The sequence below is a fragment of the Anguilla rostrata genome, chromosome 2 (genome assembly GCF_018555375.3).
Source record: "Anguilla rostrata isolate EN2019 chromosome 2, ASM1855537v3, whole genome shotgun sequence".
NCBI lineage: Eukaryota > Metazoa > Chordata > Actinopteri > Anguilliformes > Anguillidae > Anguilla > Anguilla rostrata.
The window spans coordinates 41,060,071-41,078,467 of NC_057934.1; the positions used below are offsets into that span (position 1 = coordinate 41,060,071).

Here is an 18,397-nt window from a genome sequence, read left to right on the forward strand (position 1 = left end):
TTCTTACTGCATGATTGTTGTCATACATTATATAAATGTCTACTCACAATAGACATCCTAATATACTGATATATGCAACACTTTGCATAGCCTGCATCAAGGCTCATTATATTAGATATAGTAGTCTAATTGTGAAATCCATTAGACATAAACATGAGCAATAACACAGAGATAGAACTACACGTAGGTTCCTATACAATCTCTACATCTGATATCGTTCATATTTAAGATGTAGCCTACCACTATATACCACTGTTTTAGTAATCAAAATCTATAGGAAACTAAAGGGTTGTGTGGTTTTAACGAGCATTATGAGCATAATAAACGATATTTTGAGAATCCGAGGGGAAGTATGAAATAATTCGGCTAATCTAAATGGCATTTAAGATAACCTAAATGACAGGTCTAACTGTTATACTTTTTTCTCAGAACGTTCCCAAGAACGATTCTCATGCGTGAATGATTTATAGCCCAATTCCACGTTATTCCCTACGTCATACTACATAGCTTAGGCTATATATTAATTGGATTTTTAAAAAACATGGGTAGGGTAGAAACTTAAGCGAAACATAATGCATTATTTGCGAAACAAAATTGCTAATTCGATCCCATAGTCCATCCCCAACTAAATTCACTTCAACATTCTAATGGAAATTTGGTCACATGGGCCTTACTGAATAGTCGAGTGTGCTATTATTAAAATCATGCCCTGAATTTCCTTAGTGAGGGTCCATTGGCTCCAGCCTGCAGTGAAAAAAACGATGCCAACAAATAACAAAATAGCCTAAGAGACAGACAACTGAGAAAAATAGTGACATGTCATTTGTTGAAATAAAACTAACATTAACCACCGTTGTTGTCTATCTGGATTGAGGGACCGTTGTAAAAAAAAATTCTAGTTGGGCATGTTTGCAGCGCAAAACAAGTTGATGCGCGTGCACCTTTAGGCCTACGTTCCCGTAATCCCAGGAGTGGAAACCTGAGGGGGAGGGGATGGAGACATTTACTAGACGGGATACACAGGCGTGTGGGGGGAAAGCGGTGAGGAAGTGACAGAAAATAAAGGGAGGGCTAGTTTGGGGATTTGCGTGGACCGACAGCTGGGCATGGAAGCAGGCTATTTCGGGAGAGGATTTACGAGTTTAGTCGCTTCCTCAAATCCCCAGAGAGTGCACTACAAGACCATGCACACAATCATCTATCAGTGCGTTAATGGACCATACGCTTCACCTGATATTCTATAGACTATTCTATAGGTTATTTGAACATGTATTTACATTTATTCTAAGCATTATGAATATTTAAAGATATGATTCAAAGGAGTCTAGCATGAAAGAGCCGACTAAGTCTAGTCACACTGCAATTAGTATAATTCGCTAATTAGCGAAAACCTTTCAGTTTTGTAGCCTTTGTAGGCCCAGTGACAACCGATTTGTTCAGTTATCGTAAAATAGTGATTTCAATTAAAATTAATATATAAATATTCATGCATTAAGCCAAAATGTAGGCTTTTAAAAGACTACACGAGATTTGTATCATAATAAACTGATTGTCCGTTTATTTGTGCTGGAATAGACAGGGTAGGCTAACATCTTTTTTTTCCTTTTTGGAAGTTGTCGAATACAAGTTTAGGCTATCTGTGGCTTTTGGAGGTTATTAAAAAAAGCCAACATTAATGTTCAAACAAAAGCCTACGGTAGACTATTGGGAAAGCAGAGTACCTTTACTATATAAGCTATTCAATACACTGGGAAATTGTGGGTTTTAGGAAAACAAACTTTTTCATAATCTCTCTTTACAGCTACATTGTAAAAAGTAGCAATAATGCATTGTGCTAGCAGGGATTGGATTTATGTGACTCAAGGTTCACTTCAAATAATTGCAAAGATGTCTGTGCTACTGATATTAAAGCACTGTAGGCTACTGTATTTAAATAAATTGCAGTAACCCCAGCCTAGTAACATAGACATTAAATGCCCTTGGATTCATGTCAATTATTTTAATACATTATTGTATAGCCACCATTTCGTATAGAGAACATTTTCAGATTTTAATTCTGCGCAACGATTATATGGCCTATTTAACTGTATTATTGTTTTGGGGTGGGCCTATTTCAATGCATTATTTAAATAAATAATTCCAAAATTTAAATATTATTATTATTATTATTATTTTAAACTAATTGCTAGGCTATAAACGGTGGCAAATGCAATGTTAAATTATATAATAACTAATGATCACTTTACAAATTACTAATTGCGAATGATGCAGCCGAACTGCTCAGTGATAGGCCTACTAACATCATTTTGGCAGTAACATTATGGTAGGCTACATTATGGAATCGTTGCGGAACTTTCTATTCCTGTAGCCTAATATTTACTGTACATATGCTACAGAAATAAGCTTTTGAATGTTCTGATTCTTGAATATATCAGTCGGAAGATATCAATTTGTTATTTTTAATTTTTTAATGGTAAAATTCGGTCTGTCACTATGTTACTGTATTAATATGACAATTTGTGTTTCAAATAGGGTAGAGAATGCCGAATTTCATTCACTTAATGGCGTAGAATAAGCTACCTTGAACCTAACGGGAACTTATAGAAGTCATGTATAGTGAATTAAGCATTAACAAAAGTATAATTAAAAATATAAATTAGGTACAGCAATTGATTTAAACAAGGATCATATTTAAACCCCCGTAACCTATTACAGACAAGTCTGACTGAGTATCCTCCGAGTACACTACCCATTGACGACACCGAGTTGCCAAAGCATTTTATATTTGGCCATAAACTCAGGCGCATAAGTGGAATTAAATGTGTTAGAATGGTACCGTTAGAAACTAATGACATCTTGTAAGACGGCATATGATGCAATAGACCAACCTAAATTAAAGTCAGGAACGAAAATCATTATAAGCCAGTGAATGATCTCAGGTGATGACATTGTCTGCGCGACACATGGACATTAATAGGCCCTGAGTAAAGATAATCTAGTTAGTACTGCCCTACCGTTTGACACCACAGACTCCATATTAACAACTTCTCAGAATATATTCAATACGTGTGTTAAAACTACCATAAGGGCGCGAGCATTAAAAGCAAAGCAGACAATAGGCTAATTAATTCCATAAGGAATGATTCCACAAGCTTCAAGGGGAGGGAAATATGTTATCATAGGAAGTATGATTTGTTTAAGTTATTTTAACAGACGATAACATAAGGTCTAATGCTAAGTGAATAAATCAGTTAATTTAATAAATCTCAATTGACCTTAGTTGCAGTGCAAACTATTGTGTATATTATTTCTGACGCAAATTTACGGCCGCCTTCCAGTAAAAGGGTCGGTTACATTTAAGGACAAACATTATCAAGAAAGAGCATATCCACAATACTTTAATAAAATCATTTCTGTCATCGAGCGGTCAATTCTACAGAAATTCACAGGATACAATAGCCTAGGCGGTATAACTTTGAAGTTAAACGTGAAATTTCCTATATCTGCATGTGAGGGAGGAATCCAATTGTTTCAGAGTGTGCACAGTACATCTAAAAGTAGCCATCTAAATTATATGGAAGTTTAAAGGTAGGCCTACCTGTGTATTTTTCCCAGAGTCTTTGCTGCAACCGCCTTAAATCTGTCTGGTCGGACCTCCATCTTCGCTACTCCGGGATCCGACCGCTTTGCTGTCCCGTGAGCACTCCCGCTTTCTCTATCTCTCTCCCTCTCTTTCACCCCTCCTCTCTCGCGCACATACACCGTTAGACCAGATAGAAGACTGCCTCTTACTGGCTCGCCAACATCACTTCTAACAGCAAACTGTGTTTCCCCAGCAAAAGTATCTCATTCAAGTCTATACATTCCGGCCATGCTGATTTAGTCAGGCTAATTATTTCTCAAATGTAGGCTATTTGTTAGACAGAAACACTACGAATAGTGTTTCTGCATCAGTGTTGATATGACCTCAGAGACCAGGGGTCGCATTTATAAAATGGTCTTTAGATCAAACTGTCTCAAATAAGTAAATGTCGCAAGAACCATGACTAAGTAGTACCTTAATAAAATCCAAATTTTAAGTGCATATGGTCCTATATTTACATGAAGTTGATACTGAATGTTCAACAACCTGCTTGTTATGAGAAAGTACTGCACGTTTGAGGACAGTGCGCGAATCACCAGAGTGCGCTGTGCTTGTGCACTAAGAATATAATTTAATTGATCATCAATTTTAGGCTTAAAGAGTGCAAGAAATGTTCAAATGCTACTTATTTAGAGGAAAATTACTGTTCTTGGCCACATTCACCAAACTGGGTAATTATAAATCACGTATACCTCATATTGAAGTTCATTTGAGATTTAGCCTTAAGCTAGCTATGTCACAGTTGTATCACGCAAATACGCCACTTTAGGTAACGTAAGCACCTTTTTCGACGCACTATTTTCTTCTAAATCAAGCGTATGCACCAAAATCGAAATTATCTTACGATTACATGAAAGTGTAAATCCAAGAAAAAATTATAAACGAAGCCCATGGTCTGTCTGAAAAGTTAAATGAGGTCAGATGTCAATTAAGTCAGGTTAGACAAACATGGGTAGGCCTACTACTTTTTTGTTTGAATTGAAAAGCCTACCTATTGAGATTAGAAGGGACTGTGCTGTATTCGCTCATTATTGGCCAGTTAAATGCAGTTAATTGAACTCGCCGTTGGGTGGTAAAAATGTTTTAAACAATTTCCACGGAACTCAAATGGCCACATATTCTCTTTCCCTCGCTGTCAATCTGTTCTCAGCGATTGGTGCTGCTATCCGTGGTTCTGAAACACAGTTGGCTCGCGCTGGCTCTCATTCATTGGCAGCCATCCTGTCAGAATGCCGATAGATATCATTCATATTATACGGACAAGAATTGCAATTCTCTCTTAAAACTTCATGTCATGCTGATCTCAACCGCCAAAATATTGTTTCTGATCATTATGATAACGACGGTAGCGATAATGATGACGGCTACACATTTGTTATGCCCTAAGAAGACGCGCGATCAGACACGAGCACAGGCACTAGACACATGCACACCGCCATCTAGCGTTCAAGCAACGTGTCTGTACATAGGGCCTAAGCAATATTTATTCCGTCAAAATAAAGAGAACAAAACTACAAATGTACAAACATTGATATTTGTTATACAAAACAAGAAGTTAGAATTAAAGTAGATAATTACACGGGCCAGCAAGTACTTTTATAAACAACAATGGAACAACCGCAGGACATGTCAGGTGCAGATTTGTATCTTAAAAATACAAAAAACACACATGTAAAGTAAGTGTATACTATGAACTAATTACATAATCAATCAGCTGACCCTGTACAAGTTTTTGTTATTTTTCAATTACATATGTGGTAATGATTAAAACAAAATGTTCCAAGTGTACTGTAATGCCTAGTGTTCTATATTGCTGTGAGTTCTGTCATACATCAGACAAAGCTCCTCTCCAGATTCTGAGCAGAGATGGTTTGAAGAGGAGTAGAGGTGGATAGGGAGAAGGGATTGAATGGTGCAGCTAAGGGAGGAGTGGACTGGAGGGCAGGCGGTATGTTGATAATGGAGGGGGGGTCAGAGATAGAGCCATAACCGGCCTGGCTTGTCTTTTTCTCTCCATCCATCATTGCAGGATAGCTGGAGAAGTAGGAGGAAGAAGACTCTGGAAGGTCTAGCATTAGCTCTGAAAGAAAGTTAGAGGAACAAAGAGATGTCAACTATCAGAGCCATAGACAAACATGCAGTGCTGATTCCTGATTTCCTCTATAACTGTATATTTGTCATACTGAATGGTTTCAGATCATTAGACCAAATGTAATATTAGGCAAAAAGAAAATGAGTAAACACAAAAAAAAATTTTATGAAAAAAGTTATCAAACACCCATATCACCCATGTGAAAATATAAATGCCCCCTTAGTTACTCAATCAACCAATTAACCACATTCACACTTATCGCTAAGGGTAGGGGGTTCCCCGGTGTCCTGGCTAAATCCCAGATCTGGCTCTCGCAAACTTGCCACCAAAACCATCCTCAGATTTAATTGGCTAAATAAATGTTTTCTGCCTCTCCACCTTCGCTAATGTGTGGTGAGCTTTCTGGTGCAAAATGGCTGCCGTGCATCACCCAGGTGGGTGCTACACATTGGTGGTAGGTGAGGTGAGTTCCCCTTCACTGTAAAGCACTTTGAGCAATCGGAAAAGTGCTATATAAATGTAAGGATGTTCTATATTCTATATATTTAATTGATAATTAGATCCAGCTGACTGAACACAGCCAAGCTTGATTGCAGCCAGCCCTGTTGAATCTACACCTCACCCATATTAAACCTTACCATCAGAGTGAACTCACTACAAGCACACTATGCCATAATCAAAGAAATTCCAGAGGAAATGAGAAAAAAGTTGAAATATGTCAGTCTGGAAAGGGTTACAATCCGTTTCTCTGGGACGCCACCGAACCACAGTGAGAACCAGCTGAATGAAGAACACTTGGAACAGTGGTGAATCTTCCCAGGAGTGGCCGACCTGTCAAAATTTCTCCAAGGGCGCAGTGACAACTCATCCAAGAAGACACAAAAGATCCCAGAAAAGCATCCAAAGAACTGCAGGCCTCTCTAGCCTCAACCAAGGTCAATGTCCATGAGCCCATAAGAAATAAGAAAACAAGTGGGCAAAAATGGGATTCATGGGAGAGCAGTAAGGTGGAAACCACTGCTAACCAAGAGAAACATCAATGCTCATCTCATATTTGCAAAAAAGCACCTGAATGATGCCCAAGCCTTTTGGGATAATGGTCTATGGACAGATGAGTCAAAACTTTTGAAAGACACAGGTCCCATTCAGGAACATTTTGAAAGACACAGGTCCCATTACGTCTGGCGGAAAGCAAATGCAGCATTTCACAGTAAGTACATCATAGCAACAGTCAAACATGGTGGTGGTAGTGTGATGGTGGGGAGATGCTTTGCTGCCTTGGGACCTGGACAACTTGCCATTACTGAAGGAACCATGAATTCTGCTCTGTACCAGAAAATCCTTAAAGAGAATATCAGGTCATCTGTCTGTGAGCTGAAGCGTAACTGGATTATGCAGCGAGACAATGACCCAAAACACAAAAGCAATTCCACAGCTGAAAAGGAACACAATTAAAGTTTTGGAGCGACCTAGTCGAAGTCCTGATTTGAACCCAATAGAGATGCTGTGGCAGGACCTGAAATGAGCAGTTCATGCTCGAAAAACCTACACATTTGTCTGAATTAAAGCAATTCTACAAAGAGTGGGCTAAAATTCCTCCACAGTGATGTGAAAGACTGATATGAAATTATAGGACGTGTTTGGTTGCAGTCATTGCTGCTTAAGGGAATGCAACCAGTTATTTAATTTAAAGGGGCAATTACTTTTCCAAAAGGGTGATATGGGTGATTGATAACTTATTCAATAAATAAATGAAATCATTTAAAAATGTGTTTTGTGTTTGCGCAGGATCCCTTAGTGTCATATTTTGTCTGAAGATCTGAAACCCTTCAGTGTGACAAATATGCAATACTAGAGGAAGCCAGGAAGGGGGCAAATGCTCTTTCACAGCACTGTACACACATACAGAGGGCAGGAGGAAAGGGGGAGCCAGAAAAGGAGACTGGAACGGCAGTAAGTTGTCATCATATGTAACTATATCCTGTGTATATTCTTCCCATACTACTGGTCCAAAATAAAACTGCAACATAATATAAACCTAATGAAATAATATGTACATATTCCAGTGTCTCTATTGCCCTTCGAGGTGTGCAAAATCTTTACAGTGTAATTTACTGTACACAACATACTGTCTTTTGACCACTGCCTCGTTGTATAAAATGGTTTGCTGTCTCACCTGTATCATCCTCTAGCTGTGTGTGAGAGAAGAGTTTCTTGCTGTAAAACTGGCTGTAGATGCAGTAGACCACGCCCATCAGAGTCATGGTTCCCACGGCAGCAGCTATGAAGATGCTCAGTTTGCTATCCTTTCCCAGGTGAGCATCTGTCCAACATAAGAGCTCAACATCAAATCCTGTTAAAAATCATATCTTGGCACAGGCTTAAGAGAACCGCATCAAGACCAACTTATCAAGATATAAATAGGAAAATCCTGTGCAAACCCACAGCTCCCATCTTATGGCGGATATAGGCTATCTGGTATAGGGATAGGCATTTGTGTTAAATGTATCCCAGTGTGGAAATATAGAATAAAATACTACTAAATACTAATAATCTTATTGTAAAAGCATTATATTTGACTATTTAAGTTGACTATTTACAGTAGGCTATATCATAGCATAACAAATTATTTGAGCACTATTTGCCATCTAGCTAAATTCAAAAACAGTGGAATTCAATCAACATTTGCCCTTGAGCTAAGTTAGACAAATATTGATTAAATGATGGTCAACACCTCAAATGATTAGAATTTGAGGCATAGCACCATGAATGATTAGCATACCATTTGTAATTTGTATAGGCATACTAACAGAGAACTAAAAAATTCAGCCATTAAATATTCAGAAAGAAATGTACATAGGAATGTCAATAGCCAAATCAGTCTAAGTAAGCCATCAGTAGAAAACTAAGCAGCAGAAAACTTGGTGACTTTCATGCCAAATATGGCAACAGCATAACTGTATTTGTTCTTAAAACAAAGAAACAAAAAACTATGCACTGACTGGCCCCAAACTACTGGCTGATCTGAAAATAATGAAATATAAGCACAAAAGCAGACAAAAAAACAATATTTTAGATGATTTTATGGTCCACTTTAACCATTTTTCTTGTCAACCGATGTCTCTGCTTTACAAGCTGCTTTAAGAACAGCAACATATTCACATTTTCAACTATCAATGGGTTTTGTATCTACCTTACAATAAGGTCTGCATTTGAGAACCCTCCCTCTGAAGGCACAGGGGTCGCAGGGATGCTGACTTATCCAGCCTTGTTAGGGCAGGTGCCGCAGCTCACGTTGCCATCGTTAAAGGACTCTTTCTGCAAACCTGATTTCGAGCTTATACTATTTTTTTCCTCCGTGTTACTTTTTTATTTTTAACTTACAGCTGAAACACAGGGTGGGCCTATCAGAACAAGGCTCAAAATAAGTTACAGTGGGGTATATACCAATTCACGTTTTTCCCCATCGTTTGTATTTGTAACTATTTCAGCTGTTTTGTTTTTGTCACGCAATGTACATCAGCATAAGTGCTGGTGTGTAATAATCATTATTTATTAGGTTTGTTGGCTCCCATCAAAAATTTTACAATTTTTCATATTAATATAAGAGTAGGCTTTACTCATGTCATCTAATCTAGATCAACTATTTTGCCAGTTTTTAAAAGTATTTTCCACACAACATGAGCTCATAAATGAACACATTGACATACAAACAGTATTTATATTCAGGATAGCAATAATGATATTTTAATAACTTAACGTTTGTTATTTTCCCATCTCAAAACACCATTTTGTCAATGATTTAAGAACATTCTCATTGAACATACGTATAATGGATTTTTGTGTCCAGTCAGTTAATGGGTTTGTGCTGCATTAGGCCATTCTTTTCTTACATGACTTCTGTGGAATAATGTAGGTGCCTTCCTCCTCTTCATAGCGATCCTGTATAGTGAGGGAGGCTGGTGGTCCGGCCCCTTGATCTGTTCGGACCAATGGTGGCCGAGCATGCTTCCATGCTTCCTGTGTGCTCTGTGACTGGCTGGAGGGCAATGTCAGGTAGAAGCTGATGGCCAACAGGTAAGCAGTCTGTGTGTCCATGCCGGGAGGTTACTGTACCAGAGGGAAATGGGGAATAATAAAATTCCAGCTGTACAGCAGTTATCACAGCAGGATGAAGCTATATTTCAGCAACTAGGTAAATTGTTTTTTTTTATTTTATCAATCTACTGTAATGTTACGGCTTATGAAGGGATGGGGGGGGGGGAGGGGTTATGCTGAGAGATTCCCACAAAGAAAGTATGAAATCAGAAAAGAAACTTTGCAGTAAAGGATGCAGTCAAGAGGAGAATTGGAACAGATTAATTTGAGTTGCCAGGAAGCGAAACAGGAAGAGTGCGCATGAGGGAGGCATAAATTACCCGCCAGTGATTTGCATGTCACAAGAGCAATAAACAAATCATCCTAAATGCGAATCAAGCTCCGCTATGACAAGCTATCACCAGCATATTATTCCAAAAAAACTACACTAACCATGCTCCTTTAATAAAATCGGTCAAAATTTCAATTCTTGGAACCATATCGAGAAACATGAGACAGTGTGTCCCCACTTATTCACTTCACTGCCAGATAAATTTAATCTCATTGCTAGCTAACACACTTGAAGGTGGAGAAGGCAGATTCACTCATGCAAACAACTTTAATCAGCTGCAGCAGTCAGTGAGAAGTCAAGGGCTCAAGGTTACTCCATTTTACTGTAATGGTAACTGCAGGCAGACCAAAGTATATTGTGTATATTTCCACCTCATAATAAGAGTATATTGCAGTGGTTTAAACTTAAGATGCACAATGCATTCCCTGTAAAATTATTCTTGACTATACCTGGGGGGTTTATTTAGTAAATTCTGGAGACTATTCTCTTACCTGTACAATCAAATACGGACTGTCCTTTTACATTTAGTTATCTTTATTGGTTAGGGAATGATATTCATCCATATCAACATACAGCCTTACAAAAACCTTAATGGCTACCAAAAATGTAACAGCAATTCTGTTCATCTTTCAAAAGACAACTTTTATGTTGCCTCAGAAAATCTATGTACCAGCTGTTTCAATAATAAACTTAATACAGTTACACTTTCATTCTAAAGAACTCACAGTTGCAGGATATCTGTACCAGTATTTGTTTACCACAATCCAAGCAAGCTGAATGACTTGTATCAAGGCCTTTGAATGTCCATTTCAGTCTTGTAACAGTAATCCAACATAATTCCAGCAATATGAAATTGACAAATAATGTTACTTTATAAAAACTGGTCTGTCATCACTAAGATTGTTTGTACTCACAAATCTCTTGTCTCTTGGCTCCCTCCAGTTCTCTGTGGCAACTGTCCTCACGCTATGCCTCATTACTTTATCTAACGCACTTCCCTCCCTCTCTTACGTCCGCTTGTGTCTCTCAGTCCCAGGGTGGAGACGCAACCAAGGCAACTCATCTCCCCAGGCCTTCACACATGCAAACAATGCACACACTGTTCACACAGACAATACACACAACACACCGCTCACACATACCAGTTTGCATACGCAAATAACTAACACTACAGCATGGTAATTAGCATTTATGCAAAGCGCTGCTACGACGGTGTCGTTCATTTCATTTTCTGACTTGCTGAAAAGCACGGGTTGGAAACAGCTCTCGCAAACCTATTGTATTGCAGTCATTTATCATACCTAGGCTGCTTGTCAAGTGGTCCCAAAGCACTAAAGATGATTTCTAACAGTACTGGAAATACCAAAGTCTGTGAATGCTCTGTATTCTGGGAAAACAACAACTCTCTAATGCTAGATGTTCCAGAAAAAGGGGAATGGCTGAAGTACCAGCAATGTAATGCTGTCGTGTGATCACCTAGAATGCCGACCACTGCTTTTAGTAAGGCCGTATCACAACACTGCCAAACTGCAATAGGTCACAAAGATGATTTATTTTGGGGGTGGGGGGGGGGCGGCTTGGGATGCAGAAACCAGGAAATAACAGAATCAATTGTCCCTGTGAATGCACAGCTTGGGTGTATCTCAGCTGATGATAACACAAGATTCGACAACAGACCTCTGTGTTTTAATTATGAAACACCCAGAGATTAACAGGGTCATTTATAGTTTTTCAAAAGAGGCGAGTACAGCATAAACAAAACTTTGACAGCTGAATGGCTGTGAATGAGGTATTTGAAAGAGCCACCTCTTACATTTTCAGACTTAAGTTTATGATCTTATAAGATTATAATAATGGCAATCAGAAGTTGCCAATAGTAACATTCCATAGCCAAGGAGCTCTGTTCAGCGTTCACTCAATAGTACAAGCTGGTAGATGAAAGCATTTTTATGGCATTACAACCAGGGACAGAATTTTCTTGAACTGTAATGTGCAGGTTTCTAAGACAAGGGAGGAAAAGAGACATTCATACAGACCAAACTCTAAGAGGATGAGCTATAAAGGGAATGCTTGGTGACAAATATTTGGCAGCATTTTTACTGTCACTTAGGGACATTACAGGTACAAGGGGGCAAAGGGGGGGCAGTGTTTCTCAGTTTCCCAGCAATGATAGGTTGTTGCACATCCATATCTCTCACTCTTTACTGTATCTACTGTACAATCCACCTCCACGGGAATCAATTTCCCCTTAGAGGGGATAACCAGCCCCGTATAAGAGCAGTAGCAAGCCTGCATACTGAGCATGTGTGATTGGGAAGAGTGCTGTTTACAGTGGAGGGAAGGGTAGCACCTCACTCAGTATCATTTATTGTATCCCGGAAGTACGTCAGCATCACGCTCATGTTTCCATGTCAGTATATTAGCGTTCCTACAGCTTCCCTATCATGCTCACTCTCCAGTGCAACGCTCACTACTGCTCCCAGTCTTTCAGTCTCTCCAAGCAGCATCGCGGGTGTTAGCCTTCCGTGTGCCTCAGCACGTCAGCGTTTCGAGTTGACGGGGGCCAGCGTTGTCCTCTGAGGAGATCCACCCCTCGAACATCAGCATCGCCCCTTTAAAGTGCAATCACTCTGAGGCAGCTCGACTCTTGTCACTGTGCACACAGCGATGTCTCTTGAGCTGGTAGGAGTAGGTGAAATGCTGTGAGCAGCGGGTGCAGAAGTAAGGCCGCTGTCCAGTGTGGATCCTTTCGTGAGTCTTCAGCGCCCCCAGCTGGTTGAACTGCTTCCCGCACGCCGCGCACACGTAGGGCGTCTCCCCCGTGTGGGTGCGCCAGTGCTTCTTCAGGGTCCCCGAGCGGCCGAAGCACTTGCCGCACTGGGAGCACTGGTACGGCCGCTCGCCGGTGTGGGTGCGGCGGTGCGTCTTCAGGTCGCCCAGCTGGGTGAAGGGCTTGTCGCACTGGTCGCAGTGGTAAGGCACCTGGCCGCTGTGGATCTTCATGTGGGTTTTCAGATAGCGCGCGGTTTTGAAGATCTTCTGACAGTTCGGGCAGGAGTGCGCCTGGGAGGTGAAAGGCAGGGAGTCGTCATCCTCGTCTTTCTCCTCCTCTTCTGTTCCCTCCTCTTGGTCCTTGGCTCCCGGCGAGTCATGGAGGGACTGGTGATGGCCCAGTAGCTCCAGGCAGGGGAAGCTGAGACCACACTCAGTGCACAGATACAGGGTCTCTCCCTCCTCCTCACCTCTGCCCTGCCTTTTACCCCAGTGGGCTTGGTCCTGGTGGAAGCTAAGGGAGGGGAAAGAAGGAAAGCTCTGCCCACATTCATTGCAAAGAAACAGTGTGCCTTCCTCACAGCAGCATTCCTTCTCCCCCTCTCCTTCAGCCCGCCCGTCTCTCCTCCCCCCACAGCGAGCGCAAGATGGCAGAACATTTTTCTGGGCTCTTCTCTTCGCTTCTTCAGCGTTTGAAGGGGGACAGAGCGGCTGGGGAAGGTCTTGCATTGAGGCTTCCTTTGGAATGGGCTTTACCGCTATCTGGATTGGGCCAGAAGATGGCGCTGAGGCAGAAGGCCTCACGGGGTTAGGGGCAGGAGGCAAAGGAGCAGGGTCAGGGGTTCTTTCAGATGTCACGGGAGAGAGACCAATGACAGTGGAACCTGCAGAGCAGTCAGAGGCCTGAGCCTCTACTGAGTGACTGGTAGAAGCAGACTCATCCTTAGCAGAGGAGTGGATGCTCTTGGGTGAGGTGAGAGGGGCTGCTTGTGAGGAAGAAGGTCCAGAGGGGCCCAACGGGGAGGTGGGAGCCTTACTGCAAGTAGCTGGGGGGGAAGAGGAGGCTCTGCTGAAAATAGCTTCAGTGGAGGCAGGGGCTTTGCTGAAAGTAGCTGGGGGGGAGGCAGAGGCTTTGCTGACAGTAGCTGGGGGGGAGGCAGGGGCTTTGCTGAAAGTAGCTGGGGGGGAGGCAGAGGCTTTGCTGACAGTAGCTGGGGGGGAGGCAGGGGTTTTGCTTAAAGTAGCTGCAGTGGAGGCAGGGGTTTTGCTGAAAGTAGCTGCAGTGGATATAGGGGCTTTGTTGAAACTAGCTGCAGTGGATATAGGGGCTTTGTTGAAACTAGCTGCAGTGGATATAGGGGCTTTGCTGAAAGTAGCTGAAGTAGAGGCAGGGGTTTTGATTAAAGTGGCCGAAGTCGAGGCAGGAGTTTTGCTGAACGTGATGTTTCGACTCCGCAGCATTTCTAAGTATTGCTTCCTGTGTGAACGCTTGACATGTTTCTCCAGGTAATGGGAAGCCGTGAAGCAGATGTCACAGTACGCACAAGGGTATGAAACTGGCAGCTGAGCAGGCACAGCTGTAGAGAAAGAGGTCAAAAAATTATATGACGGTAATCTGGGGGAAAATAGCTCCTTTTCAATCTTGACCTCACATATCTTTCTGATATTTGACACCCATGATGTAACCTTGGAATAATGACCATTGGTATACTTGTGGGAAAAAAACTTCATTAAGAAAATAAGGATCAAAGTGTCCATCTTCACTCTGCTTTTGGCCTAACCACCTCTACTTTCAAGACCTACAGTTTGACAACTGTTAACTGTAATAACAATATCTTTCTCAACAACTTCTGTCATGTCTAGATACTTTGACTTAATTATTTTCATTAATTAAGTATTAAAACTAATAAATTAATTCTTAAAACTACTTAAAATTTTGCTCAATGTTTCATGTTGTTCTATGTAACCTGTCAGTAAGAAAAAGTACAAACATCCCAAAACTATGGTAAAAAGAAGTTGAAAACAATCAATCAATAAATCAAAACAAAATTTCATAAACTATTAGCAATATTTTAGGGTGAACTGTTCCTTCAACCAGTTAATCACCCTATGAAATAGTCTTGCAATTACTGTAAAACAAAAAGTGCAAGAGATACTACCATGTAAACTGGCAGGTGTACACATTGCATGACTGTCCAAAAAAGTCAAACAACAAAATTGAGCATTCAAATATGACCCACGTTGTAGAGCACGTCTTTGTGATATCAATGAGACCAAGAAATAGCTTTTTACCATTTATGGTTGACAAAATAGATCTTGAAAGTAGAGGCAGGTAGGCAAAAAGTGGAGTGAAAATACACTTTGATCCTCATTTGCTTAATTATGTTTTTTTTTCCCAAACGTATACCAATGGTGATTACTCCAATCTTATATTAGGGGTGTCAAATATCAGAAAGATCTGTGAAGGTCAAGATTGATAAGGAGCCATTTTCCCTTGGAATTACCAATAAATAAGAAACAAAACTCAGTGCACCACTTACAGTGACAGTGCAGAGAGTACGGCAGAGCTGTATTTACAGCATCCTAGATATTACACTAGCATAACATGTCTGCTTATTGAATATTCACCATTTTTTTTATTGGTTGACAATGACGATGATGTTGATATATTAGTGACAGGTCGGTCAAAATTCTCTTCCTTTACTTGTACCATCTGGGATTCCACACCTGCAAGAACAGCAAAGAGCTTGTTGTGTTAACAAACTGTCTGACATACTCAACAAGGAACATTTGCAGCAACATCAAACCACTTATTCACATACAGATTACAATGGAATGCTCAATATGTGAAACCTGTAATCGAGTGTGTAACGTATATGGTCAAAAATAATTCCACACACCTTTAGGAATTGCTGCCTCCACTTCCTCTCTGCGAATCAGGTGGCTGCCGTCGTCTGAGATCACCCATCTTGTCACAGTACTCCCTGACATCCCTGAGGAAAAGGAAACGGTGGAGGATGAGTGGTTACAGACAGACAGAGACAAACCTAACCACAACATAGTCACTTTGTTCATTCACATTGAAATCGTATCTATATATAAACAAAAGCAACGGTTAATAATTCGTGCGGTATTTTAATCAAATACCCTGCCATCACAGAAACTATGAATTATTGCAATTCTGACTTAACACAGGCACGTGCACTTACTTGACATTACTGACTGTCGTCAACCTGTTTTATTTAGCTAGCAACGGATATATATATATATATATATATATATATATATATATATATATATATAATGTTATAATATGGGGGATTTCAAGACGTAATCGGAGATTAATCTTCATACACTCTGGTACTGTTCGCTAGCCAATAAATTACCAGATAGCTATCAAGCGGACTACGCAGCAGAAAGCTCAGATGCCATGCACTATTAGCCAGTTAGCTACAAAGAAAGTAGTTATCTATTCAGGTAGTTTGCCAAATGTGTGGAATTTCGTTATCTATCAAATGCCCATATGTAACCAAGTAGCTAATCACACGAGACAGTCAAGGGCATTTGTGGACATAACGGAAAAGAACGACCGTCATTGCTTGCTACCTATCGATCGAAATGGCCCGGCTAGCGCGGGGTATTGTCTGGGACGGATTGACTGACCAGCTAGGCTAGTTGACTTGTTAGCTAGCTTGGCACACATATTGAGTTGCCCTGCCATTTAACTCAAATGACGGCCGACCTCTGAGTATACTGATTAAACACATCATACACAAAACTAGCTAGTTGCACTGGTTAGCTCGCTAACAATCTAGTTAAGATACCAAGATTGAATAGCAAGTCATCATGTTTGCAAAACGGTCCGTCCTGGGTTCGTACCGGCGGGAGCGGTACCAAAGCAAATCCGCTGATTCCTCCCTGGTTATAGCTATCACCGTTCCTTCAGGATAATAATATTCCCTCTTTTATCCAGGCTAAAATGGCATGTACTTCATCGTATAATAAGTGAATGCACAGCTGTTTACGTTGTCTGCTTGCAGAGCTGATCCGCAAACAAAAGATTCACAGCATTTCCCCCCTAAGATCACTCCTGTCGCCTACCGTGACCCGAACGCAGTGGTTCCACTTCTATGTCGCTATTGGGCACGCTCCCCACGTGTAGTTCCGCCTTCTACGTCCCAACACTCCGATTGGTTAGTAGAAAGAAAAACTTGTAGATGTGGGTGGAACAAATGCTCTTTGAAGTATGGAGCTGACAAAATTCCGATTATGGATCTTTACAGTGCAAGTACGACAAAAGGTTTCTTTTTAAAATCTCACAAATCACAATCTACAGCAAAAAGGCACAAGAACAAAACACAATAATGCACATTAGTTATGTATAACGGAGCAAAGTTAAATTAAAATGTATTCATCAAAAAACTTATAAAATAGTTTAAAAAGTAATGGCAAAAATACATAAATGAGAAAAACATACATGTAAACTACCGGACAGGGACAAGGAGCCATGCACTTTATGCAATAATAGTATTCTTATTGCAATCTTATTGCGTATATCAAATGGTAGGAATTTGAAATATATGTTGAGGTCATTTTTAAAAAGCAGAAAAGAGGGGTTTAGTTTTAATATGATTAGCCTTGTGAATAAAGGCTTGGTGAATACTTGGTGAATAATACAGTTTTATTTACATAAGTCATTTTATTTCTTCAGTATAAAGCAAAACACAATGTTCTCTTCAGATAAGATCACAATCTCCTCGAATTTGGATTTTAATCAGTTCAGCAACTGTTTCAAATGATTTGATATATATACACAAAAGGTCTAAGTGCTCTGTTGTTACAATTTCACGTATTCAGACTGTAATGCATTCATTACAGTGAATAATAAAACAACAAAAAAAAATCAGAAGTATGTATCATTAAGGATGTACTTCCTTAGCTTTAGATAGAATGGGTTAAGAGTAGATGTCTCACAGCTGATCCAGAGAAGATCTCTGTAGTGGAATATCTAATGACTTGTAATGGAAAAGCAGTGATACAAATAAATTTGCTGGTGTTGTCTGTGTCAAAGATGTTGTGTTTGCTCATTTAAAGTTATGGCAAGGATAATATGAGGTTAGTGTATGCTTATGTTTTAAACCAAATTGATTGTACTTGTGGGTATAGAATTAATTGCTTTATGAAACAGAGCTGGGTGAAAAGTAAGGTCAAATTAGTTACAAAAGCTCTGATTAGACAGTGTTTTTCTTTCTTTGTCAAGCAAATGTGCCACGGACCATATGTTCTTATCTCTCTTCTTTTATTCAAAAAGTTTTTTCCTATGAGTAATATACAGATGGGTGACCAGTCGGAGTCCAACTTGCCCCTAGGTATGAGTGTGAGTGAATGGTATGTGTGCCCTGCGATGGACTGGCAGGGTGCATTCCGACCCCTCGCCCAATGCATGCTGGGATGCAAGCTC

General features: G+C 40.3%; 2 protein-coding genes across 2 annotated transcripts in view; both read right to left on the bottom strand.

The window, feature by feature from the left end:
* LOC135248045 (vesicular glutamate transporter 1-like) overlaps positions 1–4,171 on the bottom strand; it is a 35,893-nt gene extending 31,722 nt beyond the window's left edge. The window contains 1 exon segment of the mRNA XM_064322209.1: positions 3,599–4,171. Coding sequence (XP_064178279.1) covers positions 3,599–3,660 — 62 coding nt within the window. The 5' untranslated portion in view covers positions 3,661–4,171.
* A 7,526-nt stretch (positions 4,172–11,697) lies between these two features.
* LOC135248044 (endothelial zinc finger protein induced by tumor necrosis factor alpha-like) lies at positions 11,698–17,073 on the bottom strand. Its single transcript, XM_064322208.1, has 4 exons — positions 17,038–17,073; positions 15,837–15,929; positions 15,565–15,663; positions 11,698–14,513 (listed from the first exon to the last, which is right to left on the bottom strand). The coding sequence occupies exons 2-4, from the start codon at positions 15,925–15,927 to the stop codon at positions 12,790–12,792; spliced, it is 1,914 nt and encodes a 637-aa protein (XP_064178278.1). The 5' UTR covers positions 15,928–15,929; positions 17,038–17,073; the 3' UTR covers positions 11,698–12,789.
* Between the last annotated feature and the right edge of the window lie 1,324 nt (positions 17,074–18,397).